At 41.2% G+C, this 19,732-nt stretch overlaps 1 protein-coding gene across 1 annotated transcript; it reads right to left on the reverse strand.

Annotated features, from left to right (window-relative positions):
- Nucleotides 1-14: 14 nt before the first annotated feature.
- xk (X-linked Kx blood group (McLeod syndrome)) lies at nt 15-15,356 on the reverse strand. The gene is made up of 3 exons (XM_061724421.1): nt 14,982-15,356; nt 5,764-6,026; nt 15-1,913 (listed from the first exon to the last, which is right to left on the reverse strand). Exons 1-3 carry the CDS (start codon nt 15,266-15,268, stop codon nt 985-987), a joined length of 1,479 nt encoding a protein of 492 aa, XP_061580405.1. The 5' UTR covers nt 15,269-15,356; the 3' UTR covers nt 15-984.
- Between the last annotated feature and the right edge of the window lie 4,376 nt (nt 15,357-19,732).

Raw genomic sequence — 19,732 nt, forward strand, 5'->3', positions numbered from 1 at the left:
ACATATAAATATAGATTTATTTATATTTTTTAAACACTTTAATTGTTCATGTTGGACTATTTTTATTCACTCATTTTTGGGCATTTAACGTTGCCTGTTTGTATAAACATGGAGCGTTCCTTTGATTCCCGAGGCTGTTGTTCCTCTGCAGATACATCGCTCAAAAGTTAGTGCAAAAACAATCATACTGACATTCCCTCTCAACCACGTCTATTTACATGAAAAGGTTCAAAATGAGCAAATATACTGAATGCATTTTCAGGTATATATAAGCAATTTTCTTGTGCACTCGGTGTAAATATTCTAACTAACTGACACAGAGAGAGCTGACAGACAGGTAAACAAAATGCATTTCACGTCACTATGGCTGCTTTTGATCCAAAGACACTTAAATCCTTTTCGTAAACGTGCAAACTGGTAGAAATGCCCGTGCTTCACAGGAACGAGTTTTGGTGATGGAGCAGGCCTTTTATTATCAGTGTGGAGAGGAAAAAAATCCCGTCGTTGAGCAAAAGTACATCACAAAAGCAGCAGGTGGTGATTATAAAGCTCTTATCAAGGAGTAAAAAAAGCTGATTGATCGAAGGCGTACAACTGGCAAGGGCGTGGTTTAGAAAAAGAAACAAATCTCCACTTTTGAACAACTGTTGTGCCTCATGAGAGGTTCCACACATGCACACCTTCATGCTAAAAAGAAAAACACCAAATACAATCACTTTAAACGCACGGCTCCTCGTGATCAGTAATGCAGCATGTGGGGGGTCTGTGGGGTTCTGCGTGTATAAAAAAGGCTCCAGGATGAAAGGTTAATGTGTGTGGGCTGATAAGACAGGTGAGCGTCACCTTTGTGTGTTTGCAGCCGCGACACGAGGCCAAACTTGAGCCGAGATGGGACACATGAGACGGAGGAGAGTCTGCTCGACTCGAGTCACGTGGCACTTGAAGATCACAGCAGGTACAAACAGTCGAATGGCACGCGATGCTCTAAGCGTCGCAGGAAACACTGTGGCCCACGTCCCCGTTGACCCCACCGCCCACGCTGTTGCCTGCGTCATTGGGAATGTCGTAGATGTTGTCGTTGAGCATGTCGTACGTGGTGTCGTTGGGCACGTCCGTGCTGTTGCTGGCCGTGTCGTGGCCCCGGGCCTTGGCCGGATCTCTGCGCGTGCTGGCCGGCTCCAGCACGGCCTTCGCCACCGGCCTGCGCTGCGCCGAGGCCGAGGTGCACACGAGGCAGAGGAGGGACGAGCAGTCCCACAGGCCCTGCGTCATGCTGGAGGAGAAGAGCCTCCGACACGGGTGGCAGAACTGGTAGAAGACCAGCATGAAGAAGATGGCCATGGCGTAGGCGATCAGCAGCTGCAGCACCAGCAGCGGGGCGCAGATCAACTTGTAGAAGTCGGTTTTGAAGATGTACCACAGCAGGAGCAGTGAGGCGTTCTCCACGAAACGCAACATGTAGTAAACAGCCATGCGATACCAGTTCTGGGACTTGTTGATGAGGTCAGGGTCATTCAGTTTGACCTGCACGGCCGACCAGCAGAACATGTTGATGCCGGCGTAGAGGAAGGTGAGCATGCACAGCACGATGGTGGTCCCCACCCTGGTGAGGGTTTTCTCAATGTTCTCGGGGAACGGCGAGTGGCTCTGCCAGAACAGGGTCCAGGGGTACAGGAAGAAGACGAGGAAGTTGAGGAAAACCACCGGCAGGATCCAGAGCTGCAGCACGGAGCTGAAGAGAACCAGAACTACCACGCGAGTGGCGATCTCGAAGCTCCTCCACAGGAAGATGCACAGGTACGCCGTGGGCCGGATGTCCACCTCGTAGTCGTCGTACTTGATCTTAATGGCCAGGATGTTGCAGCGCAGAGCGCCGTACACGATGGACAGGAGGGAGATCACCATCAGCGTGCCTGAGGCAGGAAAATAAGACACACAAATAGTCAGTACTCGAGTTGAGGGGGGATGAGGGGCGATGGCATCCCTCCTGAAATAAAAATGGCCAAAATCATCCCCCCTGTAAAACTGCCATCCCCCCTTTCCATCCCGTCATTTCATCAATGAATGTGGTTTTACTGCTATTTCAACATTTAGAGTCATCACCAGAAAAATAACAGCAGAAAAATAACTTATTTGACAATTTTCACCTTTTTCAAGTGAATTTTCACTTGAAATAAGTAGGAAAATCTGCCAGTGGGACAAGATTTATCTTCTTATTACAAGCAAAAAAAATCTTGTTCCACTGGCAGATTTTTCTACTTATTTTAAGTGAAAATCTATTTGAAACAAGGGAAAATTGTGTTTTCCAGTTATGAGTCTTGTTTTAAGTCTAATGAGATTTTTTTACTAAAATGAGACATTTTAACTAGAAATAAGACAAATATTCTTGTTAAGATTTGGAGTTTTGCAGTGATCCATTTTACTTATCCTGTGAAGGACAGAGTCATATTGATAAGTTCAGAAAAGTGTTTTTTATTGTTGTGTTTTGATGTATTTGATGTAAGCCCAGTGGATATTTAAAGCTTACAGAAGGCTGCATTTAACTGCTGCTATGTCATTCCTGCAGTATTTCTGCAGCTGTTTTGGTCAGTGCTATTATTTGTAATATATTATTTGTAATCAGCACAAATGATCTGTCTCCATATGATAAAATCCACCATCCCCCCTGACTTTTTTTTACAACTCGAGTACTGCAAATAGTTGAGATCTTCATACCTGCTAGATGAGACTAAAGACAAACAAGCCTGATGTGACAGAAGCCACAGCTCAACGATGTTGCAGTGTTTAACAAAATATGAGGAAGCTGTTGTGTCACATTGAAGAAAAACTGTTCAAGTATTAACCATAACAAATAAAGAATGAATATGTCACAAAATAATTAAAATTTGCAGATAAGAGATGAATCAAGTAATAAACACATATTAAATGAATGCAAACCAACATATAAAACAGTAAACACACATCTAATTAATTAAAAACATGTATAGAATAATAAATATCCATATTCAATGTATTATTTTGTTATATCGTGTGCTTGTTCGTCACTTCTTGTCATTTCATTTTAAGACATATTGTTTACTATCAAATGAACATTTATTTGCTTCATTTTTTCTGTCATTATTTGATGTATTGATTCATTATTAGGTCTGTTTATTTACGATCTGCTGTGTCATTTCATCATCACACGAGCTCGTTCCCTTTTTGACGCGTTGCTTCATTACCTGCTGTCCGCTGGCGTTAATGGTAAAGTTAGTTCACAACGATTCAGTCAATTTACTGAGCCAGCTATACGGACGCAGTAATCAAATGTTGCCGGTTGCTTCATTTTTTCTGGGTTGCCCACAGAATTCGAAAAATAATGTCATAGAGTGTGGAAATCCGTGGTTTTTAACCGTGGTGACGCAAGTTTCAAAGGTTCCGATTCAGGAGAACTTCCTCTGCTTGTCCCAGCAATAATGCTGAACCAAAACACTGCCAGCTACCTGAAGGATGTACCAAGAAAACTCAACACTGTCACTGCAAAGATAATGGAGGTCTATACATTTATCTCAATGCAACTTTCAGTCTTTTATCTACATAGTACAAATAAATTGAAAAAAATGTCTGTAAACCCAAAACACAGCTGCCATGAAAAAAATATTAAATCTTTAGTATTCTGAATTTAAAATATTTACAAAATTCTTTTGTAAAATTGCTTTATTCCAAATCCTTTTTTATTTAAAAATCTTTTTGGATATAAATCCCTGTAAATATTGATGACTTGAGTTTTAAAATATATCTTACATATATTTTATATAACTTATTTTGTAAATAACCCTCTTTTTCATAGTCAACAGTTAAAAAACTAAATCCTGTCATGTTTTACAAATGGAAAGGACCCGATTCAGAGTTCTGGACAGAAGAATTTTAAAAGTTTCAAACTCAGGACGATATCCATTTACTTTAAATAACTTCAGACATGGGCAGCACGGTGGTTTGGTGGTTAGCACTGTTGGCTCACAGCAAGAAGGTTCCTGGTTCGACTCCCAGGCCCAGCAGGGTCTTTCTGTGTGGAGTTTGCATGTTCTCCCCGTGCTTGCATGGGTTTTCTCCGGGTATTCCGGTTTCCTCCCATAGTCCAAAAACATGCGTAGTAGGTTAACTGATGATTCTAAATTGCCCGTAGGTGTGAGTATGTCTGGTTATTTGTATGTATGTGGCCCTGTGATTGACTGGCGACCTGTCCAGGGTGTAACCCCTGCCTCTCACCTGAAAATAGCTGGGATAGACTCCAGCAGACCCCCTTGACCCTGCAAAGGACATAGCGGGTATAGATAATGGATGGATTCAGACATCATATTCTCTCACGTCGTAGTGAGTGATGCTGGATATCTCAGCCAGTATGACAAATGGTGGCAGAAAAGTAAAAACTACTTTACTGTAAACATAGGTCCCTGATTGTTGATGTAATGTTGACTTTAAAACATTCTTGACCCGTGGCCATGTCTGCGGAGGTCCGTTTGATCGATTACAGATGTGTAACAGCAGCAGATACAATAACATCTTTTTAAAGATGCCTGTCTGCAACTTTAATAAAAGGGCCACTAGAGCCCAAAAAAATCTTAAAAAAAAAAAAAAGAGCAAATGTCCCCGTTCGACTATGCGTGAAGCCAAAATGCAAATCTCTCAGGATTTGGGACACACATGAGCACACACACACACACACCACAGTCTGAGCCCGGATCTGCGCTTGATGGCAGAAAGAATCGCAAGTATCGGGGAGGCGGTTACGTAAAAGCACTTGTAATCATGAAGCTGCATCCTCTCATTTCCACCGAGGCACAAAGCGGATCGGCCCACACGTAGCAGGAATGTGACAGACTCTGGTAAAGGTCAAACACACACAGAGCTCACAGCTCCACCACAGTGTTGCCAACTCCTCAGTGAGGAAAGTAGCTATTGGCTGTCCCAAAAGTCGCTAGAAGTCGCTAAATGAGACTAATTTGCCTAATTTGCATAATTGGCAATTTGCATATAACTGTAATGGACGCTGTAGGAGAGAGGAATAACGTTGTGGGAGAGACAAAAGTGAGGAAAAAAACACCCTAAATATGTTTAGAACTACAAATGTACAAAAATAATTTCAACATTAACAACATTTAATGATTTTAATGCTTTGTCTAGATCCACAATACACATATCAGTTTTGTCCTGTATTGTTAAATGTTATAACAGCAAATTTAATCAAAAGATTGTTATGTAGGGTGAAATTGCTAGCTCTACAACTAACCCTCCTCCTTTATCTGGGCTTGGGACCGGCAAAGTGACCCAAAAGAAAAAAGAAACGTTTACATTTATGCCGCGTTCCATTTGTCCTCGGAAGTCCGAATTTCCCAGTTCCCAGTCGGAATTTTCAACTGGAACGCCCCTCAAAATGGCATTTCCTACTGGAAAAGTGGGAGAAGCTTCACCACCCCCGAGTTACCATTCCAAGATGGCTGCCATTCCCAGTTCCCAGTTCCGATTTCCGAGGTAAATGGAACGCGGCATTACATCCCGCTCTGCAAGCCAGCGGCGGCTTTGCGCAAGCGCATTTCATTTGCAGTCTGGACGCGGAGTGGTGAGGGTCTCATCTCTGCTCTGCTCTGCCCACCAGATAAGTCTCCAATAACACCAGAAAAAGTCGCTAGATTTGTCGCTAGTCGCTTTTTTGAAAAAAAGTTGCTATAGGGGTCTGAATCTACAAAGTCGCTAAGTTGGCACCACTGAGCTCCACCTCCTCACCTCTTCCGATGGACACCCCCTGCTGCAGGACGCAGATGTAGAGCTGGAGGGTGAGCTGGGGCGCCGAGCCCAAGAAGGCCTGGATGACGGAGGTGCGGGCGAAGGCCGCTCGGTGCGTAAACAGTTTGCCCTCCGCCTGCCCCACCTGCCGCTCCACCTCCTCGGCCTGGCCCCCGCGGGGCATCTGCTTCTTCCTGGTGATGCTGACATAAGGCTCCTCCACGCGGCCCACGCTGCCGTAGATGCAGAACGCCTCCAGACACCTGAAACAACAGATCAGAGACCTGAGAAGCTGCTGACGATGCGCCGTTCACCGGCGGCCGGGGTTTCATAGAGGACTTCGCCTCAGATATCATGAATCTTTAGTCTTCCTGGAGCAGAAGTTAGTCCTCCAGAGGGGATTCACACAAACAGAGAGAGAGAGAGAACGTTCAATACATTTATAACATTTTTAACGTCTAAAAGGGTTGAAGAGAAGTCAGAGAAGGAAGATTGATCCTCTTCTGGGCTTCAAGGCCGTCCGGCTTATAAATGTTATACTTCCATCAGCTACGCCCTTTAGAGGGAAAAGATCAGCGCTCACCTTGGCTCCATGTCATTGTCAGCTACAAATCAAGCCAGAAATTTTGGTGTAATTATTGACTCAGACCTGAACTTCAACAGCCATCTAAAGTTTATCACCAAATCTGCCTATTACCACCTAAAAAACATTGATAGAATTAAGGGGTTTCTGTCTAAACAAGACATGGAAAAACTTATTCATGCATTCATTTTCAGTAGTTTGGATTAATGCAATGCCATCTTTACAGGCCTTAACAACAAATCAATCAGGCAGCTGCAGCTGATCCAGAACGCAGGAAACTGGACCACATCACACCGGTCATGAAATCACTACATTGGCTTCCAGTGAGTCAAAGGATAGAGTTTAAAATCTTACTGCTGGTCTACAAAGACCTGAATGGTAACACATGCTTGATCTGTTAGTTCCTATGAAGCTCCCAGACCCCTGAGCTTCATCTGGATCTGGTTTGTTGTGGTTCCCAAGAACCAGAACCAAGCAAGGTGAGGCAGCGTTCAGTTATTCTGCTCCTCACCGGTGGAACAAACTTCCTGTAGACCTGAGGTCTGCTCCAACTGTCAGCTCCTTTAAAAATCAGGCCTAAAAACATTACTGTTTACTGAAGCGTACTCTGAAATTAAACTTACCTGCTGTATTCTACTCTCTACCTGCTTTTTACAAACCGGATTCGGTTGAAGTTGGGAAATTGCGTAAAATGTAAATAAAAACTAAATACAATGATTTGAAAATCCTTCTCATATATTCAATTGAATACACTACAAAGACAACATATTTAATGTTCAAACTGATAAACTTAATAGTTTTTTGCCAAATAATAATTAACTTAGAATTTCATGGCTGAAACACTTCCAGTAGAAGTTGGGAAAGGTGGCAAAAAATACTGAGAATGGCATACTTGATAGGGTTGGTTTTGATATCTGTGTTTTTACCATTTTGTTATTGCCCAAAAATACCCTTAAAAAGACATATGTAAAAAAAATAAATAAAAAGACATAAAAAAATTTAAAAAAATACTGAGAAAGCTGAGAAAAGCTCATCAAACACCTATTTGGAACATCCCACATGTGATCAGGCTAATTGGGAACAGGTGGGTACCATGATTGGGTATAAAAGGAGCCTCACCAAACATGCTCAGTCATTCACAAGCAAGGATGGGCGAGGGTCACCACTTTGTCCACAACTGTGTGAGAAAATAGTTGAACAGTTTAAGAACAACATTTCTCAAAGCAAAATTGCAAGGAATTTAGGGATTTCAACATCTACGGCCTATAGTATCATCAAAAGGTTCAGAGAATCTGGTGAAGTCACTGCACGTAAGCGCCACGGCCGGAAACCAAGACTGAATGACCGTGACCTTCGATCCCTCAGAGGGCACTGCCTTAAAAACCGACATGAGTGTGCAAAGGATATCACCAAATGGGCTCAGGAAAACGTCAGAAAACCACTGACAGTTAATACAGAACAACATCCAGAAACGCAGCCGGGTTATCTGGGCCTAGGGTTGCCATCCGTCCCTTGAAAAATAGAAATCGTCCCGTATTCATAAACTAAAGTATGCGTCCCATATTGACCTGAAAAGGGACGTACCTTGTCCCGTATTACTGTTAGAGTCAAAAAATTGTCTTAAAATGCCAATGGAAAATGGCATTGAGCTGTTGAGTTCATAAGTTATTTTTTTCTGTTTTACTATAACTGTAGCCTACAGTCATGGCACAAATATGTTTACACGTTTTCTACAGACTTTCTTTTTGCACTTTTGTCATTGCACTAAAAATGTGCATTATTACAGAATGGATGTTCTGCTTTCTTTCTATTGTTTTATATTAATTTATATAATTTTAAGTTAAGCAGGACAGGTTTCTGTTTAAGAGAGATACTTATTTTATTCAGTTAATTTTGTTATTTTGTATTAAAGGAGCTTGAGGCTCCTTTTAAGAAAAGGGACTCATTAGCGCCACCCTTCGCCACGACGGTCGTTGGGGGTACTGCAGCCAACAGTGAAGCCGGCACGGGAGAACGGGGAGAACGTGCATGCAGCGTCATGTGACGTCACATCCACAGGACAGCGCGGGAAATTCGGGCCCCGAATTGCAGCACATTTTGCAGCACACAGCCTGTTCAAGGCAACGGAGAGATACACTAGAGGGCTCATTCTTTTTGGTTTGGAATGCTTCATCTGACATTATTACTAGAAAACTTAAAATGTATACGAATTTTTTTCATAAATCCTGCCTCAATCCTGCCTCATGCTCCTTTAAAGTGAATTGCTGGATAATAATTTGTTTTCCATGTGTTCATGGCATTCAAAAATATGAATCTAATTCAATTCAGGTTAAAAAATTGTTTCACTCACAAAAAAAGGGGCTAAAAAAATTCACCACGGCAGGAAGGGGGAAGGCAATCGGGTTGAGGTGTCCCTTATTTATTTCTCCAGGAGTTGGCAACCCTATCTGGGCCCGAGCTCATGTAAAATGGACTGATGCACAATGTAAAAGTGTTTTGTGGTCTGATGAGTCCACTTTTCAAATTGTTTTTGGAAACACTGGACGTCGTGTCCTCCGGACCAAAGAGGAAGCGGAACCATCAGGACTGCTATCAACGCATTAGTTCCCATGGCCTGGCCCTGGAGGACGCAAGTTCTGTGGGAACCACTTGGAAGACCTGTCCATAAGCAGGTTTCTGGTTGATGTGTTACGATGCTGTGGAGGCCTGTACGCCTGTACGCCTGTACGCCTATACGCCTGTACGCCTGCACGCCTGTACGCCTGCGCGCCCGCACGCCTGCACGGCTGCACGGCTGAACGCCTGTTCCAGTTTCAGCCCACATCTTCACAAGGTCATTAACCGTTGACCCCAGTCTATTTGTGCGCTCTGGGACACAGAAGTCCTCTCCGTCCGGAGCAATTTGATAGCTCTGTATCACTTTTGACGCCTGGAAACGGACGGTACTCAAGCATGAACCAGACTTGCAAAGCTGCACGGCCCTTTTCTGGTTGATTTTCTCACAATCTCCAGTGTTTTGCGTGTTTTTTTTTCTGCTAAACTGCATGTAAACTGGTATCTGTAACGTGTTCACTAAAGGTTGGTGAGGATCATTTTACACAGCCAAAAGAAGTGGAGATGCCACGTAATATAAAAACAGATTAAATGATTTGCACATCACGAAAACCAACCGTGAATAATCCAGATTGATCGGTTGGGTTTTCAGCCACGGTGCATTTAAATCCGACAATCGCTGCACTTCTGAATAAATATTAGGAGGATATGATTTGTTACTGTGTCCAGAAATACAAGTTAAACTTGTACTCTGCAGTGAACATAAAAAAACATACATACAAGCTCCACAAAGCTGTTGCTTTTTCTGCCACTGAGCTCATTTAAAAGAGACAAAAATAACATTGATTTTGTAAATTAGGGATGTTGCATCCTTCACGCCAGAGAAAAGGCAGAAAATTAGCACGTGATTTAAAAGTCAACATCCAGGTGTAGTGTAGTTAAGGTCTAAGATCCAATTAGATGATCATATAACACATTTAAGCAATAATTAGTCCTCTCTACGTGTCCAAATATGTGTATAGATTTCAGGTAAAGCAACATGATGCCACCAAACGTTTTGTTCCCCAACAAAACTGTTTGAATTTCCCTCAGTATTGAATGTTTAACTTAGATTCAGAGTTGATGGTGATAAACTTTGTCGGTCGTAGCTGAAAGTGCTGCTGCATTTTGGTGAAACATCAATACGTCCATCTCCTCTGTCAGAGGAAACTTTCAAAAGTCTTGTGGTTTGAGATGCAACTTTACAAACCCCAACCCTGCTGTCAAGACTTTTCCTCCCGGAAAGCTGTCCTGACAAGCATTACTAGTTGAGTCTTTGTCGTTTCTTTCATGGACTCCAACAGTCTGAGACGTAGCTCTACAACGTTTCTCTGGACATTGCTGAGTTTGATCTTGGAGTTGAACTTGAAACATTCACCTCTAGAAAGATCGACAACTGTCTTAAATGTTTTTCACTTGTTAATCCTCTTTCATAAAGACTCCAAATCATTTTGACATACATTTCTAACCTTTCTGAGTTTGACGGGAAGCAACAATTTCTTCTTCTTTCTCTAAGCACACTGAAGTGCTCCAGACCAGCAAACTGCCTAAACTGCTGCTTTTGTAGAAGTGGTCACAATTGCTAATGGTCAATAAATCAAGTGCATTCGGTGAACAGCACCTGATTATCACCTTCCTTGTTCCCATGGGGTTCCCATATAACACATTTAATCAATAATTAGTCATCTATACGTGTACAAATATGTGTATAGATTTCAGGCAATGCAACATGATGCCACCAAATGTTTTTTTCCCTTGAATTTCCCTCTGGATCGATGAGCCACGAATGCCTTGACAGCTACAGTGACAAAACAACACATCACCATTTCAGCAACAATTACAAACATACACCGGAATAAAATATACACACAATATAAACAATAAATAAATTAATACAATTATCGGAGTGACTATTTGCACCAGGGTACAAATAGCAAGCCCCCACCAGCTGAGCTACACCCTGTTGACATGTGAAAACAAATGCGTTGCCCATGCGCATGTGCAGCACTCTAAAATTGGAACCATGTCAAACAATAGAGCCAGGCAAACGTCTGCTCTCACACTTTTGTATGAACAATTTTTGATCTTATGTCATTGTAAGATATTTTGAAGAGATTAAATGAAGTTTATCAAAAGTGGTATGAATACCTGTCAATCACTGTTGAGGTGATGTTTTGTTTTTTTTTTAAAAATCATTTTTAAACATTTTCTTTTCTAATAATACATGGATGCAATAGCATACATTGATATTGGTAGCAGGGTGTAAATAGCCTACGCATCAGTACTTGCACCCGGGTGTAAATAGCCTAAGCCTTAAATTATTGTACATCCTTTGGCCTCATGGAGCATTGTTTAGGAGTTTGATGGAGGTTGGCACAAATGAGTTCTTAAAGCGATTCAATTTGCAATTTGCCCTGCATGGTCTCCCAGAGCGCAGCAGCTCCTACTCAGAGTAAAGGATTGTGGGAAAGCTCAGCTACCGTCCTCTGGGCTGCCTGACAACTGTTTGTTCAGAGATGAACTGCAAGGAATGAGGGTCCCTTTTCCCCCCATCACCTTCATGGCTGTAAGCAACAAATGGGCCAGTTTGGTGTTGTTAATATTATAATAAATCTGACGGCTTTGACCAATAGATGATCATAAAAATGTAATCTACATGTAACATCTGCTGTTTATGTGAGACGTGTTTATGTGTGACAAACAACAGTCTCTGCGGTTTTGAGCAGCTGCAGAAAAACGCAACAACAGCCCTTATTAGGTAAAAAAAACTCTGTTCTGCAGAAGAAAACAGACCAAAATTTGTTTCTGTTTAAAGCAGCAAAAGAAGAAGTTACAATTATGAGGAACTAGGTTGGTGCCATTAGAGGTTGCACCGGAATGAAGAAAGTAGATAAATTCAAATATATTCGGGGCAAAAAGCAGCCGTGTCGTTGCTGCTTTCTCTGAATGATAAAGATGGTTTAAGTGCTATTTGTGGCGGATGAAGGAGGGAAGTGCTGCTCCGCCGCCTGCAGCAGACGGACATTCCCCTCTGCACTTCTGCTGTCAGAGATAAGGAAGCAGCAGTGACATGTGCTATTCTTAGAACCGCTCTTCACCCAGCAAAGACGTAGAAATACAGAGAAGAGTAATCAGGCAGGGCACGTTGGACGGGAAACAGGCCGTCTCGGGGTCAGGGCTGGCGAGGAGGTTGTGAGACAAACAAATTATCAATATCAGTCAAGAACATAAACGCCAGTATTTATGCAGGGTGGAGTTGGAAATAACTGTAATTTTTTTCAGGAGTTCACTGACAGTTTCTTAGTTGTTTTGTTTGTGTTAGTTTAATTAAAGGGCTACATGATCACATTATTCTGAATTACATCAATTTGTCTAAGGAGTCATCTTAAAAACTAATAATTATTCTCATTCTGTATCTTCGGTCTGAAACCGTCACATCAGTTCCTGACTCTTTTCCCTCCAGAATATCTCTGATTTGCAAAGATCTTGTGGTTTTTGTTTATATTTAAAACATATTCCACCTTTTCTGACGCTTTACAAGCACAAAAAGTCCTCTCAATATGCCCTTTAAATGCAATAAATGAAATTAAATATGCAAATGCAGATGTGTAGAGCTGTAAAACTGAACATCATTTCAAAAGCTGCTGCAGAGACAAAACACTCTGATGTTCATCATCATCATTGCTATTTTTGGTGAGCTTCAGAAAGCTTCTTCAAAAACAGATTATAGAAAATCAATTTTCCACCATGAAAAAACTGAACGGGGCAAAATGTGTGTACTGTCCCTTTAAAGGGTGACCTGAACAACTGATGCTGTTTTTGGATGTGGGGTCCATTTGAGGACATTTTGAATAAATAAATTAGTGAAAAATGATGAGTGGATCCTGGACCCCAAATAAACCTGAGCTCTTCTGCATTTCATTTTCATAAGCTGTTGCTCTGATGAACCCTCATCATTCACAGAGTCTCAGAGTAATCAATCACTGTGCAATAATAATAATAATAATAACCACAATCATATGCTGTAACGATGCACCTTTCAATAACCATGTCTACCTCATACTGCTGCAACTTTCACTTTAAAAAAAAATTGTATACGTTAATAAGAGCTGTCATTTGCCTATTTACTGTGCAGTGAGCGAAAATAACCGAGTCAAATTCCCTGTCTTGTTTGACCTGACCATGAACATGATTCTGATTCTGATAACTAATCAATCTGCCAGTGATTCTTTAAATTGTTCAGTTACTCATTTGTTAAACTAAACATATAAGATAAGAGGCCAAACAGCATTTGTTTGAGGGACATTTCACTCATAAAATGGCCAAGTGAGTCACAGATCATTCAGAATAATTGCATTTTTTTTATTTTTCATCATCAAAATCAACTTATTAACCAGTTTTGTCAGCTGTGGCCTAAATTTTACACTTGTGGGGTTTCAAGTGTGCAGCAGAGAGGTTCTCCTGCTGGTTGCACATTTGTTAACAGCGTGGGGTGAGGTGAGAGCAGACTGGTGTCCTGCAGCTGAAGCAGATGGTCCAGTTGGAGCCGGCAGTTCTGACCCGGTTCACCTGATCCGGCTAGACGGATCCTGCACCCGAGCAGAGCCACATTGAGCTTCATCATCATGCATTCATGTCTTTATAACCAAGCAGCAGCTTGATCTTTGAGATTTGGCCTGGGAGGATTGTGGACGAGTGGACAGGTGTTCTGCCAATCCTTGCTACCTGCCGAAAAATTCTACTTTGTGGTTCTGATTGACCACAAAGTAGTCGATTTTCAAAGTTTGATTGCCACGCCCATAATTTCTTGCATGATGTAAAATGGATAATATGGGATGTTGAGTATTTGATCCTTCAAAATACACCACCCATGACATAATTTGCATTACACTTTGTGAACATTATACAATAAAGCGAAAACAAAACCAATTCTATCGCTTTATTTGATATTCATTCAGTCATTTGCCTTTATTTAACCAGGCAGGTCCTTAAGAACATTCTTATTTACAATAAGAAGCCTGACAAGCGACAAGGACCACTTGGGGGAAAAGGATGTGGGCTAGGGAGTAAAACACAGTAAAATTGTACACTGCAAAAACTCAAAATCTTAACAAGAACATCTTTCTTATTTCTAGTTAAAATGTCTCATTTCTAGTCAAAAAATCTCATTACACTTAAAACAAGACTCATCACTGGAAAAAACAACAATTTTCACCTGTTTCAAGTAGATTTTCACTTAAAATAAGTAGAAAAATCTGCCAGTGGAACAAGATTTTTTTGCTTGTAATGGGAAGATAAATCTTGTCCCACTGGCAGGTTCTACTTATTTCAAGTGAAAATTTACTTAACAGGTGAAAATCGTCAAATAAGTTATTTTTCTGGTAATGACAATGGAAAAAACAACAATTTTCACCTGTTTCAAGTAAATTTTCACTTGAAATAAGTAGAAAAATCTACCAGTGGGACAAGATTTATCTTCTCATTACAAGCAAAAAAATCTTGTTCCACTGGCAGATTTTTCTACTTATTTTAAGTGAAAATCTACTTGAAATAGGTGTAAATTGTTGTTTTTTTTTCAGTGATTAGTCTTGTTTTAAGTGTAATGAGATTTTTTGACTAAAAATTAGACATTTTAACTAGGAATAAGACAAATATTCCTGGTAAGATTTTGAATTTTTGCAGTGCAGCTCTACAAAGGTAGAAAAGGTAGAGCATTTTTTGGCAAAGCAGCAGAAATCGGCAGAACACCGGCTGCTGCTCAGCTGTGTGCGGATGTGGAACACAATCGATGAGCAGGACAGTATCGATCAGCCTCTTACTTCCGATCTAAATGACAGCGATCACAGCAGCAGCATGCATGCATGCAGCAACCAACACAAAAGGCCAGGGAGGACAAAAACCCCCGCATGTGCGCAGTGCGCTCCCCCAACAACACCAATCTGGCAAGGCCAGGCGTGCCTTTACGTGAAAATCAGTCCAGGTTTCACCACACCTGTGGGTGCTGATGAGATCAGCTGCAGCATCCACTGATAAAAACACTCACCTGACGACGGGCCCGAGCTGCAGGATGTGCAGCAGCAGGACGAGCGGCCGGTCTCTGCTCAGGTCCCGGTGGATGAAGATGAGGGTGAGCTGCACCAGCACGGACGGCAGCAGCGTGAACAGCAGCGTGAGCGCCTGCCAGATCTGGTCTCCGGCGGAGCTGTACGTGGAGCTGAGGTACAGCGCCGCCGTGGTCTCGGCCGTGAACAGGGACACCGACACAAAGATGGAACTGGGGAGTCGCATCCTCGCCTCACTCCGCCATCTGGGGGGGGATGCGGGATGCATCCATCACAGGGCCATCATCGCAGGGGGCCACCGAGCCGTCAGCCGCCGCAGCAGCTGCTCATCCCGCACCGAGACACTCGCTATTTTGTGTAAAGTGCGGTGTTGTTGCCGACGGCGGGCTGCAGGGGGCGCTGCGGAGGCAAATCAGATACTGCAGTCATGTTGATGGTGGTGGAATCCTGTAGGGTCACGTGTCCTGCACTCAAAACAATAACAAGCCAGACACATCCATGATGCAAAACCGAATAACAATTCGGTAGGTAGGTGTGTGTGGGTGTGTGTGTGTGTGTAGCCAGTAGTCGAGTTGAGGGGGGATGGCATCCCCCCCTGAAATTAAAACGGTCCAAATAATCCCCCCCTGTAAAACTGCCATCCCCCCTTTCCATCCCTTATGTCATTTTATCAATTAATGTGGTATTACTGCTATTTCAACATTTAGAGTCATCACCAGAGAAATAACTTATTTGACAATTTTAACCTGTTTCAAGTAAATTTTCACTTGAAATAAGTAAATAAGGAAAAATCTGCCAATGGGATAAGATTTATCTTCTCATTACAAGCAATAAAATCTTGTTCCACTGGCAGATTTTTCTACTTATTTTAAGTGAAAATCTACTTGAAACAGGAGAAAATTGTTGTTTTTTCCAGTGATGAGTCTTGTTTTAAGTGTAATGAGATTTTTTTTTTTTTACTAAAATGGGACATTTTAACTAGAAATAAGACAAATATTCTTGTTAAGATTTTGAGTTTTTGCAGTGATCCATACTTATCCTGTGAAGGACAGAGTCATATTGATAAGTTCAGAAAACTGTTTTTTATTGTTGTGTTTTGATGTATTTGATGTAAGCCCAGTGGATATTTAAAGCTTACAGAAGGCTGCATTTAACTGCTGCTATGTCATTCCTGCAGTATTTCTGCAGGTGTTTTGGTCAGTGCTATTATTTGTAATATATTATATTATTTGTAATCAGCACAAATTATCTGTCCCCATATGATAAAATCCACCATCCCCCCTGATTTTTTTTTTTTTTTACAACTCGAGTACTGTGTGTACTGGTATGAACATATGCATGTATAGTATGTAGGATTTGATGTATACACACAATACACATGCATGAGATGAAATGACAACCTAAATTGGTTTTGTTGGTTTCTCTAGCATTTTTTTTCACTTTCTGTTTTCAGAGCTATCATTATTATTTTATTATTTTGTGTAGCATCATGATACTTCATTTGTTCTTTTTGCATATTCTATTATGTTAAAAGGTGGGCAAGATAAGCTTTATGCTTCAAGCCCATACCTTTTTCGGTCAAAATAATCACCATGTTGACCAAAGAAAAACCTGTAAATGTTTACCTTGCTTATTGATTTTCATGCTTATAATTGACCAAAATAAAGATTAACTGACAATGAACAAAACTTTTTTTTTAATATTATTATTTCTCATTTTTCTTTTTTTGTTCTATATTGCTAGTAAATACAATAGAAAGCCTTTATCATTATAATGATACAATGAGATTAGGCAGCAGCTCCATAAAGGTGCACACATGTAAAGACTATGTAAAACAAAATGAGAAACAGAAAACATATATATATATATATATATATATATATATATATATATATACACAATATGAAAATTAATGAGAATATTGCACATGAATGGATGAGAAAATATTGCACATGAATGGATGAAAGAATATTGCACATAAATGAGTGAAGGATATTGCACATAATGGATGAAGAATAAAAAATATTGCACAGTATTAGGTAGCTTATTGGTTCAGAAAGTTCACAGCTTTGGGAAAGAAGATGTCCCTGAGTCTGTTTGTTTGGGTCCGTATGGACCTGAAGCTCCCAGAGCCTCCCAGAGGGCAACAGGTCAAAGAAATGGAAACCGGGGTGTGTGCTGTCCTTTAAAATGTTCCTTGCCCTGCTGAGGCAGCAGGAGCTGTAGATGTCAGACAGGGAGGGCAGAGGGCAGAGGGCAATATGGAAGTCATGGAGGAGTCATTTATGAATTACTGCCTACTTAAAATTAAATCAAAATTTAATCTAAACCGTTAGACAAATTGACGGGTTGAAAAAAAAAAGCACAAAAACTTTTCATACTGTGGGTATTAGTTTCTCTACAAGACATTAGCTAGTCAGACACATTTCATTTAAACACATTAAAATGTATTTTCTTCCTAATGTAATCATGCAAAGCCCAAATTATAAAGTTAAGCTTTCTATGCGCGAAGGCATATTATTTTGTTTTAAAGAAAAGGGACATCCATCCATCATCTCTCACTTATTCCCGTTAAGGGTCAGCGGGGTCTTCTGGAACCTTTCCCAGCTCTCCTTTGGGACAAAGGGAGGGGTGATGCAACCGCCGGACACCGTGCTGCCAGAAAAAGGGTAAAAATGATGTAAATAAAAAAAAATTTTAAAAATGTCTTCCTCACAAATAAGCACTTCATGTACAACAGTGTACATACACGTACAACAGCTCCAGCCTGCAAACATGCACAAAAGAAAAAAAAGGGGGCCAGCACAAGAAACTAGAGGAACGATGGACAAAAATGATAGCTATGAGATACTTATAATAAATAAAAATGAAAAATGAGAAGAGAGGAAGGGAAGAGGAGAGGAGAGGAGAAGAAGGGTGAGAGGCACCGCCCAGTGGATCATGTCGGTGCCCCCCTGCAGCATAGGCCTATAGCAGCATATCTACCACAAAGCTATATTTGAGACTAACTAATATAGTCTTGTTCTATAGCTGCAGCTATGACTACTGACTCTAACACACTAGAGTTTACACTACCTAGAGATTTACCAACACCAGCTAGAGGCTTACTAAACACTAACTATAGGCTTTACTAAACAGAAAGGTTTTAAGTTTAGTTTTAAAGGTGGAGGTGGTGTCAGCCTTCTTAACCCAGATTGGAAGTTGGTTCCAAAGTAATGGTGCCTGATAGCAGAACGCCCGCCCTCCAAATCTATATTTGGATACTCTAGGAACTACGAGTAAACCTGCACTCCGAGAACGGAGAGCTCTGCCAGGAACATAAGGCACTATCAGGTCTTGCAAATAAAGCTAAGCCGTTTTGGGCTTTATACGCAAGTAATAACATTTTTAATTAGATTCTGAATTTTACGGGTAGCCAATGGAGCGACGCTAACACTGGAGAGACGTGGTCTCTCCTGCTGATTCCTGTCAGCACTCGCGCTGCTGCATTCTGGATCAGCTGGAGCCTATTCATCAAATTAATTGGACATCCTGCTAATAACACATTACAGAAATCTAGTCTAGAAGAAACAAAACGCATTAACTAGTTTTTCTGCATCACTCTGCGGTAGGATTTTCCTAATCATAGGTGGAAACATCAAGAAGCAGCTGTCACACTTCTACATGCTGCAAACTCGGGTCATACAGGTGATGATGCATCATGATGTAATGTTGCACAGTCCAAAAAAAGCCAGATAATGAGGACAAGTACATTGCTTCTCTCAGAATTCACCATTGGTTCCTGTTTACCCACTACTACTGATAATGAAATCCATTCATCATATTTACCATTCAACTTGGTGATGGCGTTAAATTGAGAGATCACGCCCCCTCAGACGTAAACTGGCAGGTCATCTGGTAAACTGTGACGTAACGCTGAGCTTCGAAAAAACTGTAAAGGCATTGTGTGACTGTCTGTGCGTGAGCTGGGCGTGATTCCGTGCACGTTGGGCTGTCAATAGTGCACAAATGTAATTAAAGCCCTGAGAGCAACATCTTGGAAATCTGAGCTGCGACTTCAATCAGGAAACTCCCAGCATTCCAGTGCGGCAATGCTGTTACTCTGAAAGGGGCGTTCAACGATATTTACAATAAGTTTGTTGTGTTAGTGGAATCGGAGAGTCAGATAATCTTGTTTTTATTCAGTCTAAACCAATTTAAATAATTAAAAATATGCTAGAACGGTCATGAGCGGTTCCTGTTTGTGTGGATGCTCAAAAGCTATTGCTGCATCACCTGCAAGCTGAAGCAAATTTAATGAATCTCAGGCAATAGCTAGAGTCGGGAGTACATTTGTACACTATACTGTTTATATACATTTTTTCTTTTTACTATTTTGGTACTTTTTCTCTTGCTGCTGTTGTAAAACAGACATTTCACCACCGTGATATGAATAATTTAAAAAAAAGGAATTATTTTTCTTATAAGAAGTTCAGAATATATATACATTTTTGAACACATTCAGGTCATTGCCTCCATGTTAGGCGACATTACAACAACTGCAATGAATCTGATGAAGCTTGGAAGCTGCACACCCACACAACGTGTCCCCATTTTCTACTGAAACAACCTCAATTGGGATTTTTGTACATTTTTTTTCCTCTAAATCCCAAACAAAGCCCACACACATCAGCCCAGCTCTGGAGGGGATTTCAGAGGGAGGGAGTCGTTCCTGCTCCGGCCAGAGAACAGC

This window comes from Cololabis saira, chromosome 6 (assembly GCF_033807715.1).
Source record: "Cololabis saira isolate AMF1-May2022 chromosome 6, fColSai1.1, whole genome shotgun sequence".
Classification (NCBI taxonomy): domain Eukaryota; kingdom Metazoa; phylum Chordata; class Actinopteri; order Beloniformes; family Belonidae; genus Cololabis; species Cololabis saira.